Consider the following 19,238-nt stretch of genomic DNA (forward strand, 5'->3'; position numbering starts at 1 on the left):
TAAATGATAAAAGATATAGGAATAATGCGATTATGACTAAAAAAACATTTTCAGGATAATAATGTCCACTGCCTTCTTCATATCAGGTTCCAGTGGAAGAGGTCGGTTTTGGAACCATCATGAAACCGCAGATGAAACCTTGTATATATGTGTGTCAAATTGAATGTTTTTTCCAAAGAATATAAAAATAGAATCTATTTTAAAGATACATTTTGAATACTGTAAGAAGGATCTTTCACCGTAGCATCTTTTAGTCGGCGTGTATCCACCTTTCCACGCTTGGTAATGGCGGCTTGTCGGTGTGTAAAAATCAATCGGTCACTGTACTGTTTGACACTAGCTGGAGGAAAGCTCACTGGCGTTCCTGGGTGAGGGGAAGGGAAAAAGGCCTTTTCGCCAGTGAGTTTTCCTCCACCTAGTGTCAAAAAGTACAGTGACCGATTGATTTTTACATACCGACAAGCCGCCATTACCAAGCGTGGAAAGCTGGATTGAACCATCACCAACTCCAAGTCCAAAATCTACGCAGGTATATTTCTCCGAGGAAAATGTGATGATCAGACGTGTAGGGTCTGATTCCCTTTAGGATAGCAAGAGGATTTTCTTTCGGGATCCGAAAAGGATTCTCATCGAAATCCCAAAAGGAGTCCTTTCGGAATCTCAAAAGGATTCTCATTTGGATCCCAAAAAGATTCCCATCTAGACCGATCCGACTAGAAGAGCATAACTAAAACTTAACACAATTTTAACATATTGTGATCTTTATAACTTATTTTGATACAATTTTATTCTAAGTAGTCATTATCTTTCAAATGTTGTCACAGGATTTTAACATAATAAGATTTACAAAATGCTTAATACCGAATTGCCCAACAGTAGGCAATTAAAATAGATGTAGCAAAGTCTCCTCTGCCATAGATATCTCAAACGCTGATATAATTTGAAAATGTTGCCTAATTTGTAATGTTCTTAGTTTCATGTTCTTGAAAAAAATTCTTATTCAGAAAAAAAACTAATATTTCTGAATGTGTATCACAATATGCAGATCTATCACGACCTGTAACTGCACAGTAAACAATATATTTTGTATCTGATTCTGTTACAAATTTCTAACAAAATATGTTATTTTTATGATAAAATTGTTTCAAAATTTGATAGTTTTTTGTTTCGAGTAGTGTAATTTTTGATAGAAATTTAGATATTTTAACAACATCCTGCACCATATTTCTAACAAATTTTGTTATAAAAAATTTGTATAACATAATAACACAGACAAACAGACGTAACAGCTTGAACATTTTTTTGAAAAATCCATCGCCCAACTCATCTACCACCATCTTGCGAGCATGTTACACGAAACAATGTTTCGTAAGACATTGTCACCAGAAGGCGCTGGAGTGAAATGTCAAACTCGAAGGATTACGACGCTAGCGCCTCTAGTTGTGAAACGCGCAACCAATTAAATTCAAATTGATCGTTGAAATCATAGTCGATGGTAATTTCTCTAGTGTTACGTCTGTTTGTCTGTGATAATAACATATGATGATATAATTTTGATATGACCTTCTAGTCGGGGAGGTTTCCATTTGGGATCTTAAAAGTATTTTATTCAGGGTACCCAAAAGATTCCCTTCGAGATCCCAAAACTAATGCAATCGAAATTCCAAAAGGATTCTCTTTTGGGATCTCAAAAGGATTCAGATTAGGATTCTAAAACGATTACGTCGGGATTAGCTTCAGAAATCCAAAAGGATTCCTTTCGGTATCTTAAAATAATTCCCATCGGCGGTCCCAAAAGAGTTCGCTTCGGGATCCCAAAACTATTCCCTTCAGGTTTCTAAAAAAAATCCCATCGAGATCTTATTTTTCAGCAAAATCGGTTTTCGGGTAACCGAGATCTAGAACTCCAAAGTTGATTTCTTCTTCTTCTTCTTATTGGCATTACATCCCCATACTGGGACAGAGCCGCCTCGCAGCTTAGTGTTCAATAAGCACTTCCACAGTTATTAACTGCGAGGTTTCTTAGCAAGGTTACCATTTATGCATTCGTATCATGAGGCTAACACGATGATACTCAGAAAAATATATAAAGCTCTTTTAGTGGAATGTATTCAACCGTCTAAGACGAATAAAGTACTCTCCATTTAATTCCACCAGTTAATTTTCGTTATCTTTGCAGATACGTATTTCGACCACAACTGTGTGGTCGTCTTCAGTGTCTCGTACTTGATTAACTGGTGGAATTAAATGGACAGTACTTAATTCGTCTTAGACGATGATACTTTTATGCCCAGGAAAGTCGATACAATTTCCAATCCGAAAATTGCCTAGACCGGCACCGGGAATCGAACCCAGCCACCCTCAGCATGGTCTTGCTTTGTAGCTGCGCGTCTTACCGCACGGCTAAGGAGGGCCCCAAAGTTGACTATTTTGTATGAAGTACGGCAAGTGGGTTCTTCTCTGCCCTCTGGTTCGAAAAGGGTTTGGGCGCGTTCTGCCAACTTGGTCGAGGCAGATTTCAGTGTGAACAAGTTACATAAATGGACATTCTAAAAGGTTCTAAAGTGCCTGAGTGAAATGTGTAGCTTATGAGGAGCCCTTGAATATGTGATGTTGGATCAGTATTATCAGATATTAATCAGATATTAATCAAAATTTGTAATGTCAATTTCAGGACTGTTTCAACAGTCGCGGATTTTGCGATTTTCGCGTTTTTCGCGGATTTACTCTTCCAGTCGCGAAAATCGCGGTTCCGTTAAACGTTGTCGCGAAAATCGCGGATTTATATTTACACTCTCTCTAAAATTCAATTTAATGTTAATGTTTTTTATATGAGTGTATAAGCAATACTTTGGAATCCGAACACATTATATATTTTAGTTATCGAATGTTGGTTGATATCCAAACGACCGTCTGTTGACCCAACAAATTGATCTTATAGAAATTCTGGATTGCTGGGACGCCGAATTGTGTTTAGAAGTTAGTCTTTGTTCTCAATATTTTTGAGAGTGATTCCCATGAATGTCGTTGCGATTATTGTAGATTATTTTTACCATTTGGAGCTTGACATTTTGTCTATTTTTCTCTCCAAGGGTGACCGAATTAAACGCATTGAAATTCGCACCTGGGACCACCGGAATTGAGCTAAGGCATGCTGGTTATCGCACGAAATTATGCTGGTTGTTATCAACTCTGTCCACACGGTTGAGCGATAGAGATACGCTTCATCTTTCCGACCTTCTGCCTCACCAAGTTCTGCTCCATAGTGACTTCCAGTACTCCTGGCTGCCTATTCCAATTATTTGCCATCTATTTGCCATCTTTCCCTTCAAACATTGTATCTCTTTTTATAGTCTCAGTCAATTCTTTGATTCGTTTGAGGTCAACTTTCCCGAAGAAGCCATATTTTTTAAAAATCGAAACAAAAACTGAAAAGTGTTGATATGGAAATGCTAATATCATCTTCCAAACTTGGACGTACATGTTCATGATAGCATTAGAGGCGAAAATATAGAATTGATAGTTCCGTTAGGATACGGCAGGCATGAAGAATGTTTTTATAGAAATCGATTTGAAAGCGAGCGGAGGGCAATATTTGTGATGGCACATATCGCACGACCTTCCTTCTGCCAAGCTCCCGTATGAAGGGGGAGGGAAGAATATCAGTGTGGAAGCTGATATCTAGACCAACATTTGAAAAGGGCGTAACAGCCAAAATTTATTCTTTTTGATTCCTCGTCTATATATATAGCTATATATGTAGACAAAGAATCAGAAGGATTAAATTTTGGCTGTTACGCCCTTTTCAAATGTTGGTCTAGATATATCTCCACTAGCAAAAGGAAGGTGGTTTGACTTGCTCATATGCCATCGCGTGCGGAAGGATTTGCTATCGACGAGTACTGTCTCCAAATTTCTAATATGACATCAGCATTTAGTCGAATAGGATTTTTATTGCACAGTTCTGTTTTCTCATTGCGTCGGCCAGCAGGATTCGCCTGATGTTGGTTCAAAATCGCGAATGTTAGGCCACCATGAGTTCGGAGTCGTCAGCTGTTCTTATCGCTCTATCCAGCTTTCCACGATCGGTAATGGCGGCTTGTCGGTGTGTAAAAATCAACCGATCACTGTACTTTTTGACACTAGCTGGAGGAAAGCTCACTGGCGTTCCTGGGTGAGGGGAAGGGAAGAAAGGCCTTTTCGCCAGTGAGTTTTCCTCCAGCTAGTGTCAAAAAGCACAGTGACCGATTGATTTTTACACACCAACAAGCCGCCATTACCGAGCGTGGAAAGCTGGATATCCAAATTCATGCTACTGAAGGCCTTGAAACCCCTGAATTGACTGTGAAATAGCCATCAACTATTTTGGCTGCATTTGAAAGTCAGTTCTGCTTGAACGTATAACGTTTTACAAGTTTATTCTTTTGATAAAATAATGTATCTTGGTATGAAACGTCATGTACTTTATTTTCAGTGAAATTTAAATCTGTGAACTTTGACATCAAAACTCTATGAAGTGAGAAAGCCTGGAGGCTAGGCTATTAGGAATGCAACGATCCATTTATTTATAAACCATAAAATTATTTCTGATTCGCCATTCAAAACATCATGCGGCATAATTTTTCTTCATTTTTTCTACTGATCAAAGCATTGATAGATTAAAAGCAACAGTATTGAAATTTTGCATTGAAATGTGTTTTTACATGATAATTCGCTTATTTTTGTTTGTCGCGGTTTTGTTTTTGTAGTCGCGGATTTCGCGGATTGGAATTTGTTCAGTTTGTAACAGCCCTGCAATTTTTATAATTCACAGTTTTGCCTTTCTCGTATACTGAGTATTTTTTAATAACACTGCATTATTCCGTTACGTATTTAGTACACTTGAGTTTTAACTAAAAAAACACAATGTCAGTTTTGATCACAAACACATTGTCGAGTAATTACAAAAACGTATCCAGCTTTCCACGCTCGGTAATGGCGGCTTGTTGGTGTGTAAAAATCAATCGGTCACTGTGCTTTTTGACACTAGCTGGAGGAAAACTCACTGGCGAAAAGGCCTTTCTTCCCTTCCCCTCACCCAGGAACGCCAGTGAGCTTTCCTCCAGCTAGTGTCAAAAAGTACAGTGATCGGTTGATTTTTACACACCGACAAGCCGCCATTACCGATCGTGGAAAGCTGGATACTTATTAGTATTTTTACTTGATTCGCGATCCCAATTAAAAACTGCGATATAATAATGTTCATAATTTTTCGCGTGTAGTGAGATTGTTTTGTTTCAAATTACAAAACCTAATAATGATCCATAATTCGCATCCGCAGAACCATTCTGAACGGCCGTATTGAGAATATCACCCATAACATATTCTCTGCTTAAATAACAGACGCATGATGTTGGATTATCTTATTTTCCTCAGTCTCTGGGGCTTAGCTTCCTGGGGGAACTTATATTGAGTGTCCTTCGGAAAGAATCTGTGCCCGGGTGGGGGAGTCAATTAAGGCAACATTCGTTTGAACACGGCAAAGTTGAATTCAGTGCCAACTTTTCGGAAAGACTTTTCTTTCGGGAGTCTGATGCCGCTCCCACGCGGACCAGCACTATCAACAGGCAGCAGAGACCCTCGCGTGCGTGTTGATGGTGTTGGTTTACGTGATGGAGCTGTTGGATTCGTCGGGTCGACGTTTGGTCTTTGTTGGCCTGTATGGGTAGTCTGGAGAATTTGGTATTGAAGGATATCCTCAAGCATTTTTCTAACATTATTTCTAACAAGAATATCATACACGTCAATTACTAAACTAAGAGCCCACTAAGCCCCCTAAGAGTACAAAATTAACCATCGTATCAAATCATGTGCACTGCCCACACGAAGGGAGACCCGACGACGAGAAAGAAGAGTTCTACGCACAGCTGGAGCAGACATACGATAGATGTGTTGGAATATCAGGTAGTGTGCGACGCTTCGCTGTAGATCGAAGATGGATAAGAAGCGGGCGCCGGTTAGTTGTAGTTGCTCTTTGGTATAGATTAAGGAAATTTGTTATGGATTATTGTATATACCTATTGTTGAATAAAGAGAACTGCAGCTGCTGGCAGAAGTATCAGTCAGTAGCCTGCCGTGGTGTAGAGAGGGGAACTCTAGTATTTGTTGTTCTTCGTGAGGGGGTTCCCTTCTTCTGCCCAACAGGTTATGGGCCCAGGAACGATTCCCGTTCTCCATCTTAGTGGGATGTTATGACCGTCGACGTTATCGCAGTGGGATCATGGATCGGCCGCATAAGTCGCGTGGCGCAGTGGGATCATGGATCAGCCACGTAAGTCTTGGGTAGCGCCGGACGGAATTCATCAGGAGGTTGGAACGTTCGGTAGGATGCTGGCTGGTCATCAGGAGGAGCGTTGGACCGAACATTTAGGAGCTGGTCAACAGAGGATGCTGTGCAAACGTCGGATAGAGGCCATTTGTACGAGCAACGGATTGGGCCAGGAGGAACTGTTCGGCGAGTAGGAGCTCAGGACTATAGGCTCAGTGTTAGGAGGAGCCAGGACAGTAGCAAGGCGTGCACACTAAGGAGGACTGTTGGAATATCAGGTAGTGTGCGACGCTTCGCTGTAGATCGAAGATGGATAAGAAGTGGGCGCCGGTTAGTTGTAGTTGCTCTTTGGTATAGATTAAGGAAATTTGTTATGGATTATTGTATATACCTATTGTTGAATAAAGAGAACTGCAGCTGCTGGCAGAAGTATCAGTCAGTAGCCTGCCGTGGTGTAGAGAGGGAACTCTAGTATTTGTTGTTCTTCGTGAGGGGGTTTCCTTCTTCTGCCCAACAAGATGTCCACTGCGGGACGTCAAAATCGTCATCGGCCATCGGACCGGATAGTCTGCACACCGTATCGAATGATAACAACCAACGATGCATAAACTTCGCAGCCTCCCGCGGAATGGTAGTCCGAAGCACCTTCTTTCCCCGCAAGAATATCCACAAGGCCACATGGAGATCACCTAACCAAGAAACGGAAAACCAAATCGACCACGTTCTAAGACTAGACTTAATCGACGGTAAATTCTTCTCCGACATCACGAACGTCCGCACTAACCGCAGTGCGAATATTGAATCCGACCACTACCTCGTTGCAGTTTGCCTGCGCTCAAAACTCTCGACGGTGTACAACACGCGTCGAAGTCGGACGCCGCGGCTTAACATTGGGCGGCTGCACATTGGCGGTAGACTAGCCCAAGAATACGCGCAGCAGCTGGAATTGGCACTCCAAACGGAAGAGCAGCTAGGCGCAGCGTCTCTTAAAGATGGCTGGAGAGATATTCGATCCGCCATTGGTAGCACCGCAACCGCTGCAATTGGCACGGTGCCCCCGGATCAGAGAAACGACCGGTATGACGGCGAATATGAGCAGTTAGTTTGGGGCACTCCTTAGCCGTGCGGTAAGACGCGCGGCTACAAAGCAAGACCAAGGCAAGGCAAGGTGGATCGATCAGGTAGAAGATGACTTGCGGACCCTCCGTAGACTGCGTGGTTGGCGACGTGTAGCCATGAACCGAGCCGAATGGAGAAGACTCTTATATACCGCACAGGCCACTTCGGCCTTAGTCTGAATAAATAAATAATAATAAGCTGATAAGAAAATTATTTTGAGCTTTTTAGTGGAATGTCTTCACTTGTCATAAGACGAGTTTATACCATCCCATTGAATTCCACCACTTAATTGTATCTTGACAGATACGTATTTCGACCTCAACAGTAAGGCCGTCTTCAGTGTCGAGTCAAGTACGAGACACTGAAGACGCCCTTACTGTTGAGGTCGAAATACGTATCTGTCAAGATACAATTAAGTGTGTTACCGATTTCGCAAAAATCGAAACAATAAGCATCCATTAGAGCTCACAATTGTTATTTTACGATAAGCTTGATAAATAAATTAAATTAGTATCTGCGAGTAAATTTAAATTAAAATCCTTCTAGAATTGTTAAAAAAAAACCCTAAGTTTGAACACCGCCTTTATAAAATATAATGCTACTGAGGGGATGATCGATTTCGGAACAATATTAGCTTTTTAGAATTGATAGCCCTATTAGATCTGATGGAAGAGGACAGATAGCTGATAGATTGGAAAGGGAGAGAGAATGGATCTTTGGAGGCGAATGAGGTTTTGGATAGATGAGTTGGGAAGTATCGTGTGGACAATCAGTGGAAGCAGTCGAAAGCTATTGATAACGACGGGACAGCGAGTGGTGATGCGGATAGCCAGGACGTAGCCATGATCTTAGTGCGGTCAATGACCGCGAGAAAGTGCAAGAAAATCTTGATATGTTTTTCGGCAGCCGCTGTTGTTTAACGCGCCATCCTAATCGGTGCTATGGGCGTGCTATGTCATGACGCCCAGGTCGGTCAAACTTCCACCGCTATTCAGTCCGCTGTAACAGCCATGCTATTATCGAGGATCCACAAGAGCAGAATTCCCCGCCGACGGCACACATCTCCGCAAAATCATCGTTGGTTCCGAACGAATGGACCAACACAACGTCATAGTAATCGAACCCCGATTCCAAGGTACGTGTCTATCCCAGCCATCCAAAGAAGGGCCCCAACATCACCGAACAGCGCTGCAACGAACCCCCTCCCTCTCTTTGTAGCTAAGAACCCGAATAAACTGTTCAAATCAATCTCTCTTATCTCACTTAATCTTTAAAAAAAAACGAAAGAGCATATGGATGTGGCCTTGTTCGAATATGTGGTAGTTCATCGTTTTCTATAATCGGTAAGTGGTAGTGTTCCAAGAGTTCTCCCGAGGCCAGTTGCCGACCCTGAGAGAAAGCAGAAGAGGTGAGCTAGCCAAGGTACCTAGACGTACGGACGTCACTAAAGGGATCCTTTCAATTGGCGATCCTCCGTGAAATAAAATATTCCAATCTTCCAATTAGAATATTTTTATCCAGCCTCGGGGAGACTCGAGAACAATAGTCACTTGTCTCGATACAGTCGTTCTTTATTATACTACATGCATGACCTGTTGGATGACTGTTTGAATCAGGTAACTACAACAGCTCGTTTATCAGTTGAGATTAGAATAAAAAAGTCTTTCAGAGATTTATTGCCTAACTGAAGCTTCACGGTAGGTTGCTGGCGTCGTGGGCTTAGAAAGTAACAATTTTGCTTTTGTCGTGTGGATGCTCAATTACTGCTTCATTCAATAAGTACACGTGCGGTAGAAGTAGCAATGGCTTGTCAAGATAACTCACAGCTGACAATATAACGATCCACTATTCAGCCAATCTTGTTAATTTTACAAATATTTTAAATTGATGTTTTATCGGCGGCTAGCGTTGTCGTAGGCTGTGGATGAAGGAATGAAAAGGCTTGAACAAGTTCTGTCTTCCAAGAAAACAATTCCTTGTTGCGATCCCTTCACCTATGAATGACTCATTCAATGTTTTGATTAATAATTCCATGAAGATCAAACGCTGTTATCTAGTATTAGTGTAACGAATTAGGCATAACTCAGCTTTTAATGTCATTCAGTTGCAATGCCCTTGAGCGAGTGGTTATTCTGGGTCTTAGTCTGAGTAACCCTAATGTTAGTATTGAGCAACACTTATTTTCAGCAAATCGCATAAACTTTCTATTGTATACCAACAACAGGGTTGAATAGATCAAATAATTTTAAAGCTTTAGTAGAATAAACCCATTTCTCCGAAAAAATAAATACAACTAGAGTGCTCGTAGAAAGCAATAAATTTTACTATTCGTCAACTCAAATTCATTTAACAGACAGGATAATGATTAACTTTTTTGTAACAACAGAATTTAAAATTTTCGTGGGCATAGTATCAAGAGAAATCTTTTATATAGGGTCCAAGAATAGCAAACCATTAGGTAGTTAAAAACGAATGTTAACTGTCGAGATTTATCGGTACGAACGATTAATTTTCCGGTGGCTTTTGCATGCCTCTTGGAGTACATCTTTGGTTAAAAATATCTATTAACTAGTTTCCACTCAATAGTTAATAAAACGAAACTTTCAGGATGATTTCAAATTTTAGACAAATATGCTGTAGTCGTAGAGGGAGAGCTAAATACGAGAATGAGTGCAGTCAATTGTGATAGAGTAGCACATAATTTTACACAATAAATGATCCTGCACAACATTGAAATCAAAAACGATTCACATCTCTTTTAATGAGATACATTTAGCAGAGCTCCTGTTAAGATACTAGTTTGCAAAGCATGGATGCTCAGCTAGATAAGATTCTAGTTAGGCTCGTACAACGCGGATTCGTGTAACGAGAAATTATGGAAATAAGGTAGATTTGCCTTCACCATTAGTATGTAGCTCAGTTGACGATAACTTAATGTGTCACGGGCTTAGTGGGCACTTGGCTAATAGAGGCAGTATTGCCTTTACAACAATGCTCATCAGTTATCCCAGATGACGGTAGTCTATTTAGTCACGGGATTAGTTATTCATAAGTTTAACGATTAGTTCTAAAAGCTAGTGAGTGTAAGAGTGTAAGTTATGTGAATGGAAAATGGGGCGCGCCCAACAAGTATGTATGTATGCTGAATGAATGGGATTATGCAATTGTTGTACATTCTTCAATGAAGTTGTAATAAGGAGTATGTAACACGACAAGCTAGAAATGTACGATTATTTTCCGCGAAGCAGCTGAAATGAACCAGTAGGAAGGGTGAAAATTCTTTGTATAGAGGCTTAACCACTATTCTCAAACTCGATTTCGGTTTAACTATAAGATCCAGTCATTTAATAACCATGCTGTATTGTGATTAGCTGACATTGGTCGTGGGCATTGACGAAAAATTGCAAAAACAATTTTTCTTCTCCACGGAGGAAATAATTGTTACCGATTTCGCAAAAATCGAAACAATAAGCATCCATTAGAGCTCACAATTGTTATTTTACGATAAGCTTGATAAATAAATTAAATTAGTATCTTCGAGTAAATTTAAATTAAAATCATTCTAAAATTGTTTTAAAAAAAACTAAGTTTGAACACCGCCTTTATAAAATATAATGCTACAGAGGGGACGATCGAATTCGGAACAAAGCCTTTTAGAATTGACAGCCCAACTAGAGGACAGATAGCTGATAGATGGAAAAGGGAAATGGTTTTTTGGAGGCGAATGGGGTTTTACATAGATGAGTTGGGGAGTATCGTGTGGACAATCAGTGGAAGTAGTCGAAAGCAATTGATAACGACGGGACAATGAGTGGTGATGTGGAATATCCATAGCCAGGACGTAGCTGTGATCTCAGTGCGGTCAATGACCGCGAGAAAGTGCAAGAAAATCTTGATATGTTTTTCGGCAGCCGCTGTTGTTTAACGCGCCATCCTAATCGGTGCTATGGGCGTGCTATGTCATGACGCCCAGGTCGGTCAAACTTCCACCGCTATTCAGTCCACTGCTACAACCCTGGTATTATCAAGGATTCACAAGAGCAGAATTCCCCACCGAAGGCACACATCTCCGCAAAATCTTCCTTGGTTCCGAACGAATGAACCAACACAACGTCATAGTCATCGAACCCCGATTCCAAGGTACGTGTCTATCCCAGCCATCCAACAAAGGGCCCCAACATACCCCCCCTCCTCTCTTTGTAGCTAAGAACCCGAATAAACTGTTCAAACCAATCTCTATTATCTCACTTAATCTTTAAACAAAATAGAAAGAGCATATGAACGTGGCCTTGTTCGAATATGTGGTAGTTCATCGTTTTCTATAATCGGTAAGTGGTAGAGTTCTCCCGAGGCCAGTTGCCGACCCTGAGAGAAAGCAGAAGAGGTGAGCTAGCCAAGGTACCTAGACGTACGGACGTCACTAAAGGGATCCTTTCAAGTGGTGGAATTCAATGGGATGGTATAAACTCGTCTTATGACAAGTGAATAATAAGCTTTTTCGGGCTTATAAGCGTTAGAAAAAAAACAGTGCCAAGGATTTCAACTGTGTGGACATCAGCTTTGTAATTAGTTAAGCATCCTATATTCCATTCATTTCCTATTGTATAATTGTATTCCCTAACCTCGACCAAACCGCGAGTCTTTCGGTTCCCCGAAACTAACATTAGAGTATAAGAAACATAAAGAATTGTATTGTATTCAAAAACGGCTCCGTAACGCTTTACGGCAAATGAGCCTTCCAAATAAATGATAATGTATTCATGAAGAAATATATCATACTATGTATTATATGTGCATTATAAACTTCTATAAAACAAGTTGGGGGGAAATGCTTATCTAATCTTCCGGTCAATGTCATCATACCCAAGTAACCACTAAGCCGTTAAAAATGACATTAATTCGGTTCTATAGTCGAATTAAAGACATGGTCAACAGTGCTGATAAGATCTATATTGAACTTGAGTGCTGCTCTAAAGCCGCTTTTGGCGAAATATTCGGCTGATATAGTGCATGCCCCTACTGTTTTCCATGTCTATGCGTAAATGTCAAACTATTTAGACGAGTTGGAAAACGAAAAAAAAAAATGAAAGGAAAAATATTTATTTACAATCTGAAGCGTTCTATCTTTTTTCTTCACGTTGGGACTCGATTATTTTTTTGTTAATTGTATTAAACTCCGGTCTTGAACTGTGTTTAGTACGATGGATCTGGATTTAGCTGATGGCTGAGTTTGCCATCTGATCCATCTCCGTATACTGAGTGGATACATTGCTGGGAGGGGTTAATAAACGGAAGATTTCTATCTGCTTTCATGTCAATGGCGAGGAAAGTGCTCAAAAAATATATTCCGTAAACAAATTATTTATTACTTATCATTGTAAGCCAAACGGAACTTTTCAAATTAAGTTTATTTAAAAGGTGCCTTTCAGCGAGCCTTTCAGGTGGGAATTAATATCAATATTAATAATAATTAATATAAATAGAAGAAATCCACACTTCGCGGAACATATGGATCATACATTCTCTATACGAATGTCATCAATAATATTATTCCTGCAGGTTTTCTAAAATATATCTGCCCTAATGCGAGTGAAAGAGATAGCTTTTAAAATTATGGGCGTTATTGTTTATGATTTCTTTCAAACGTCATACATGATAGCTCTAAATTGGAATTTAAGGTTTTCTTATTCGGCTTGTATCCACAGAGCTGATTAGCTTTATATCCAAGCGTTATATACCGATATACGGTTTCTTTTGCTGCTTGTGGTCCATACTGCCAATAAGCACTAGAAAAACCTATCTAGAACTTATAAGCACTGAAAAGCTGTTATATGGTACAAATGCGGCTTATTACAGTGCTTAACGGTTACCTGGGTATGGTCCAATGCACCGAATGAACACAATGACGTTTGAGACGGGCGCTGTTTACTAAAAATGAACACTTGCATGAACTCGATGAATGAAAAAGTATTCATTCTTAGTAAACAGCGCACCGCTCAAACGTCAATGATGAACTCGGTGCATAGACTTATGCAGGAGTTCATCGAATTCACTCACCCGACGGATTTTGACATTAGAGCGGGTCGTTTTCTCGAACAAAAGTTCATTTTGCGTTCATTATGCGACCCGCTCAAACGTCATAATTTCTTGGGGGAGTTCATTTTGCGTTAGTCTATAGTGCATATACTCCTGTATATATACGATTGTGATGCATCACCAGTGCTACGATGTGCACGTATTACCTGGCAATCTAACTGCATTGATTGTCTGCCTTTACAGAATTCTTATAAGATTCCGTTGAAATATCACAAATGATGGTAATTGTTTGTGGCAAGGGAAAGAAAAGTGCAGTGGGTATCGGGCAAGTTCCCCCTGGCGGTGCTAAAATGATAAGCGGGAACAATACCTAATTCTATTTAAATCTTTTAGTATCATTAGTGATTAGCACGCGTTATTATTTTATGTGGGGGCACGCATGGAACATATTTTTCAACGCGGGTGTCAGGCGGCTGACCCATGCTCGACCAAAATAGTAAAATTTAGCTAGAATATTTTAATTTTGTTTGATTGTTTTTTATTTTATTTTTATTTTTGCCATCAAATGATTAGGAGCTTATTTTCAGCATCACATAACATTGCCTATGAGTGGCAGAGGCGGCTGTGCTCGGGGCGGCAGTATGGTGAAAGCAGTTTCGGGACAGTTAGGTTTCAGTTTTCATACTTAAGAGAATATCTAGAATAATATTATATTTTGATGAGCCAACCTCCATTTTTAAATCACGAGCTTTATTTAGTAGCATAGGTTATCAGTACTCGTAATATACTTAATTCGGTGGGCACGCTTGGAAGTGTAAAATTGAATTGATTAATTTTAATTCAGTTTAATTATTTTAATCTTTCTACGTCAAATGGTTAGGTATTTGTTCCCCCACCCCTCCTGCTCCCTCCTTTTCTATTTTATGTTTCCAAACTTAAAGCAACGTGATCATGCTAATCCCAAACTGCACATACCTCTATCATATCAATCTACATAGCTTTTTCGACAATCATCAAAAAACGGATTTTAATCATTTCCCTTCTACTATTAGTATAAATCATCTGAAAAGTTTCTAAGCTATAACAAACTCTATCGTAGCGATCCCGAACTGTCTGAACATCTATCATGTACATAAACACAACCGTTTCTATCTCTACAAACAATTCTCTAATAAATAGGTTCCATAGCACTCGCTAGAGCCGGAAGCGGTCAACAAGCCGCTCCACATTCTCCTCCTCTATCTTCTATTCTCTCACAAGTTTAATACCCTGAAACTGAACTGTGGTCTGAAGCAGAGGACGGGACGTACGAGCCTACCACTTAGTGGATGGAGAGGTCCGTTATGATAAAGGGTCTATCACAAGCCTTGGATAACCTGGAATAAGTTTTCCACGAGTAGAGTTCACACTGATTTCATGAGTTCGTAACAGTCACGTTGAAAATTTAAGCCAGCAGTGTAAACGTATTGCCTAGTGAGTGTCATAGAACGTAGATTGACCCCTGCCCGGGGATGCGTTGAATATAATAAGAATAACAAGAATTATAAACTTCTATAAAACAAGTTGTGTTACTTGGGAAGGGGTGCAAATCGTCGTCTTTTGGTAGTATTTTTTTTTTAGGGGCCCTCCTTAGCCGTGCGGTAAGACGCGCGGCTACAAAGCAAGACCATGCTGAGGGTGGCTGGGTTCGATTCCCGGTGCCGGTCTAGGCAATTTTCGGATTGGAAATTGTCTCGACTTCCCTGGGCATAAAAGTATCATCGTGCTAGCCTCATGATATACGAATGCAAAAATGGTAACCTGGCTTAGAAACCTCGCAGTTAATAACTGTGGAAGTGCTTAATGAACACTAAGCTGCGAGGCGGCTCTGTCCCAGAGTGGGGATGTAATGCCAATAAGAAGAAGAAGAAGGTCACCTTAGAAGTCTTGTAGTTTCGAAAAAAAGGGTGTTGGATGTCATCAACAAGCATAAGGATTGTGGCCCGTGCTTTAACATTTCCTGCCAATTCAAGGCGGAATTTGCTTCTATCCATACCGGAAACGGTGACGTTTAAATGGAAGAATATTTTGTCAAAAAATATGTTTATTGTTAGCTTTTGCTTAGCGCATAGTGCATTTTTGTTTAACACAGTCATATTCTTCCACTGGCAAATGTGACAGAACCAGCAAGAAAATGTTAAGAAGATTTATATAAGCAAGTAAGCCTAATTAGATGCGCTTCAGGCGAGCAAACTTGGCTGTACAGACATCAAAAAAGGTCCGTATCATTCCGGTTCAATCTTAAATTCACCAGCTTCAAAAAGAAACTCATCGTCGGTTGTAGGACGATCCTTGTCATGTGCTTCAGCACTGGAGCATTCAGATTCTTCATGGGGTTCAGAGCAATTTTTTTCCAACTTCACTTTGGAAGTAATTGCACCGTGATGCTCAGTGATGATGCTATCCTCTGTAGATGATTGGCTGTAAGTTTGAAAATGTTGCTGAAAATGGTTGTGATAAACATAAAATAGATATAAGTCCACTCACCAACCAGAAGATATGTCTTTGTGGGATATCATGTGCGACTTCAAGTTCTGCCTACAATCAGAAATACACTTTTGAATCAGAATGAAAACAAGATAACTATGTGAAAACTGGAAACTACTTACTCTACTCCAAATGTTCTGTTACAAACCGAACAGCAGTATTTCCTTGGCCCATGATTCAGCATGTGACGCCTCAACCGTGTCTTGAATTGGAAGACTTTACTGCACACTTTGCACTTCAAGGGTTGGCAACTGCCGTCCTCTTGCTTGTGGTTTGCCTGCATGTGCTTTTCCAACCGTATACTGAAATGAAGAAACATATGCTCAAATAACTTGAACCGATTGACTTTCTAATTTAGGTCTAACCTGGACACGAAATCAACGTTGCACACAGAGCATTTGAGCTTCTTGGGATTGTGAGCAAATTTGTAGTGTAGCCACAGTGAGTTTGGGGCTGTGAACACTTTTTGGCATTTTTCGCATTTTGTTAGCGAAGTATCAACATTTTGATCCACGGAGTTCGTGGCATTCGTATCTGTGAAGCGACGTTGATCTTTCTGTTGCACCAGCTGCAATTGGCAAAAGTCTTCAGTGCTGTCTTTGTTTCTAGTATGCCGCTTTAGATGGTTCATCAATTGATGTCTGTAATCAAAACTAACTTTAAACAAATAGCTTAGGACGATTGGCGAAGATGTGTATACCGTGTTGTGAATCTGTACGCGCAAATGTGACACTCGTGAGTTCTAGAACCATGCACTTTTTTGTTGTGTTCCCAAAGACGTCCTTTGCCTCGAAACGCTTTGTCGCATTTGTCGCACTTGTGTGGTTTGATAACATCTTTTGTGTCTGCAACCGGCTTTGCTTGCTTTCGTTCGTGAATAGATCGATGTGTTTCTATATGCTTGAGCAATGCCCGCCTGAGATCGGAATGAAAATTAAATTCGGTAATATTTGACCTTTTTCTAAATCACTTACCGTAACGAAAACGGACGCTCACAAATTGTGCATATGTGTGCTTTTACTTCATGTATGACTTTCTTGTGGGATCTCAATGTTCTACTAGACTTAAAGGTTTTTTGGCAGATATCACACCGCAGTTGATTATCGTTACTTGTAACTGCATCAACCTTTTTAACCATATTAGGATTCCCATCGTTTGAAATATTTTCCAATGAATTGGATGCGTCCGATTCCAATCTTACTGGTATTTTTGGCAGCAACGCTTTGTCGTTGTGTTTCGATTTCTCTGAAGAATCACTCAATTTTGATTCTGTCAGTATCGTTTGGATTTCGACTTCTTGTGGTTCCGATTTTATATTGTGAAGATTACCTACGGTGAGCTTCCTTTCATTCACTTCGATATTTTCCGTGATGTTTGCGTGAGTTTTCATATGTTTGTTCAAATCTTGACTGTGAATACAAATATTTAATGTAAAACAGTTAACAGTAGGAAAACAGTAGTTACATTTTAGTGGTTTCCCTATCGAGGATATCCTCAAGACATTTATGATGAACGTCCATAGCTTTCGAGCCACCTGGTCCAACTGCCAGACTCAATACATTGATATACATCAATCTTAATGCGAAGGAACACGAAATAAAGTTTCCGGTGGCATTTAACGCAATTTTGAAAAAAATATATTTATGTCAATGATTACCTCGGCAGCGTTGATACAGAAGCGGAAGCACTCGATGGCAAAAAGGTACAAACCCGCGGGGGCTCGAGATTAGAAATTGGCACTCAAACTCAGACCACCTCTTGTAACGCGTCGGAGAACCTAAGAGAGTACAATCAATGGGCATCGGTCTCGATACACCATATGTAGCCGGACGAGTTTTGGGATTAGACTGAAATGGGATTCTACGCGGGGAATACGTTCCGCCTCAATTTTTAATGCATAAATTCCGAATACAACGTAAATCAAATCCTATAGTCCGCGTAAAAAAAACATGTTTAAACGACTTCATCGAAGATCGATTTTCACGGTTTCCCGAACTTTTTGAAAACAGTGCAAAAACATTTTTTCAACACCATGCCTGGAAAAGATGGGGGCTCTTTTAGAAAAGATACTGATGGACGATATCATGTATTTCTTAATGAATACATTATCATTTTTCTAACGCTTATAAGCCCAAAAAGCGCAAAAAATGGCGTCTTATAAAACATCGTACTAGTCATAAAATATGTTTTTAATTTCATCTGTATAACTAATGTATATGTCTTATATGAACAAATTGGATAGTTTGCCAATTGATTGATATATAAATCTTTAATATCCATCGAAAGATAAAGGACCTATTAATGTTACAAATCTCACATGATTTCGTGACTGTCCCCAATTTGAAAATTTTCATTTTACACCCTGTATCCGAGTCTTCCCCTTAGACGTAGTTTACATCAAAATAATCTCCAACATTAAATCTACTACCACTAGTTCTGTGGGAGAGATGAGCCAGCCTTGGGCTGAAAGTCTCGCTAATAAAGACAAAAAAAGTTCTGTGGATATCAATATTTCTAATTTATCTTACCGTCTTGTGAACGATTTGCTACATTGCACGCAGGTATGCTCCTTAGGTCCATGTATTTTCTGATGGCTCAATAGATATTTTTTCGATTTAAATATCTTTTGGCATGAATCGCACTGATACTGTTGATGCGTTTGCACTGCTGTACTGATGTTCGTTTCGAAAACTGTTAACTGATTGTTACCACTTTGCTTATTTGCCATTCCAAGATCTTTATCCTGAAGCATGGATTGCAGTACGTGTTGCACTTCATGGCAGCGTTCCCGAAATAGGTGGAACTCATTCACACGTGATCGACAAATAGCGCATATAATTTTGCTTGTGCGATCTTCGAAAACTATCTGGAAAAGTAATGATAAATTTATGATAACGTTAAAACATTTCAGGCACAAATAATGTTACATCGATGGCTAGGTAATCCAATATCCTTTGACGAAGGCCTTCTTCACCGAAGACATCGTCGAGAGAGCCTTCGCTCAAGCATAGACGACAAAGCAGATTAGGGGTTTCAACACCTGGTTCTGTTTTGATTTCTATTGAAACCATGATTAAATACCATTAACGAAGAACATCCACATCAAAATCAACTCAACTTATCAAATTGTATGCTCACAGTCACTAAACATTAGCGTTTGTTTTGGTTTATTTTTGGTGGAGTTTGAAAATGTTTTGAAAACTACAGCTCTCTCTCTCTCTGAGCTTGTGGAGGACGTGGAGGAGGTGCT

General features: G+C 40.0%; 1 protein-coding gene across 1 annotated transcript in view; it reads right to left on the reverse strand.

Annotated features, from left to right (window-relative positions):
- Positions 1-19,238, reverse strand: part of LOC134210336 (zinc finger protein Xfin-like) — a 96,124-nt gene that overhangs the window by 3,547 nt on the left and 73,339 nt on the right. The window contains exons 6-13 of the mRNA XM_062686386.1: positions 18,916-19,064; positions 18,517-18,854; positions 16,963-17,397; positions 16,689-16,904; positions 16,354-16,629; positions 16,111-16,290; positions 15,989-16,039; positions 15,728-15,922 (exon numbers count right to left, since the gene is read on the reverse strand). Of these exons, the coding sequence (XP_062542370.1) occupies positions 15,728-15,922; positions 15,989-16,039; positions 16,111-16,290; positions 16,354-16,629; positions 16,689-16,904; positions 16,963-17,397; positions 18,517-18,854; positions 18,916-19,064 (1,840 nt within the window). The remainder of the gene's footprint in view (positions 1-15,727; positions 15,923-15,988; positions 16,040-16,110; positions 16,291-16,353; positions 16,630-16,688; positions 16,905-16,962; positions 17,398-18,516; positions 18,855-18,915; positions 19,065-19,238) is intronic.

This window comes from Armigeres subalbatus, chromosome 2 (genome assembly GCF_024139115.2).
Source record: "Armigeres subalbatus isolate Guangzhou_Male chromosome 2, GZ_Asu_2, whole genome shotgun sequence".
NCBI classification, from domain to species: Eukaryota; Metazoa; Arthropoda; class Insecta; order Diptera; family Culicidae; genus Armigeres; species Armigeres subalbatus.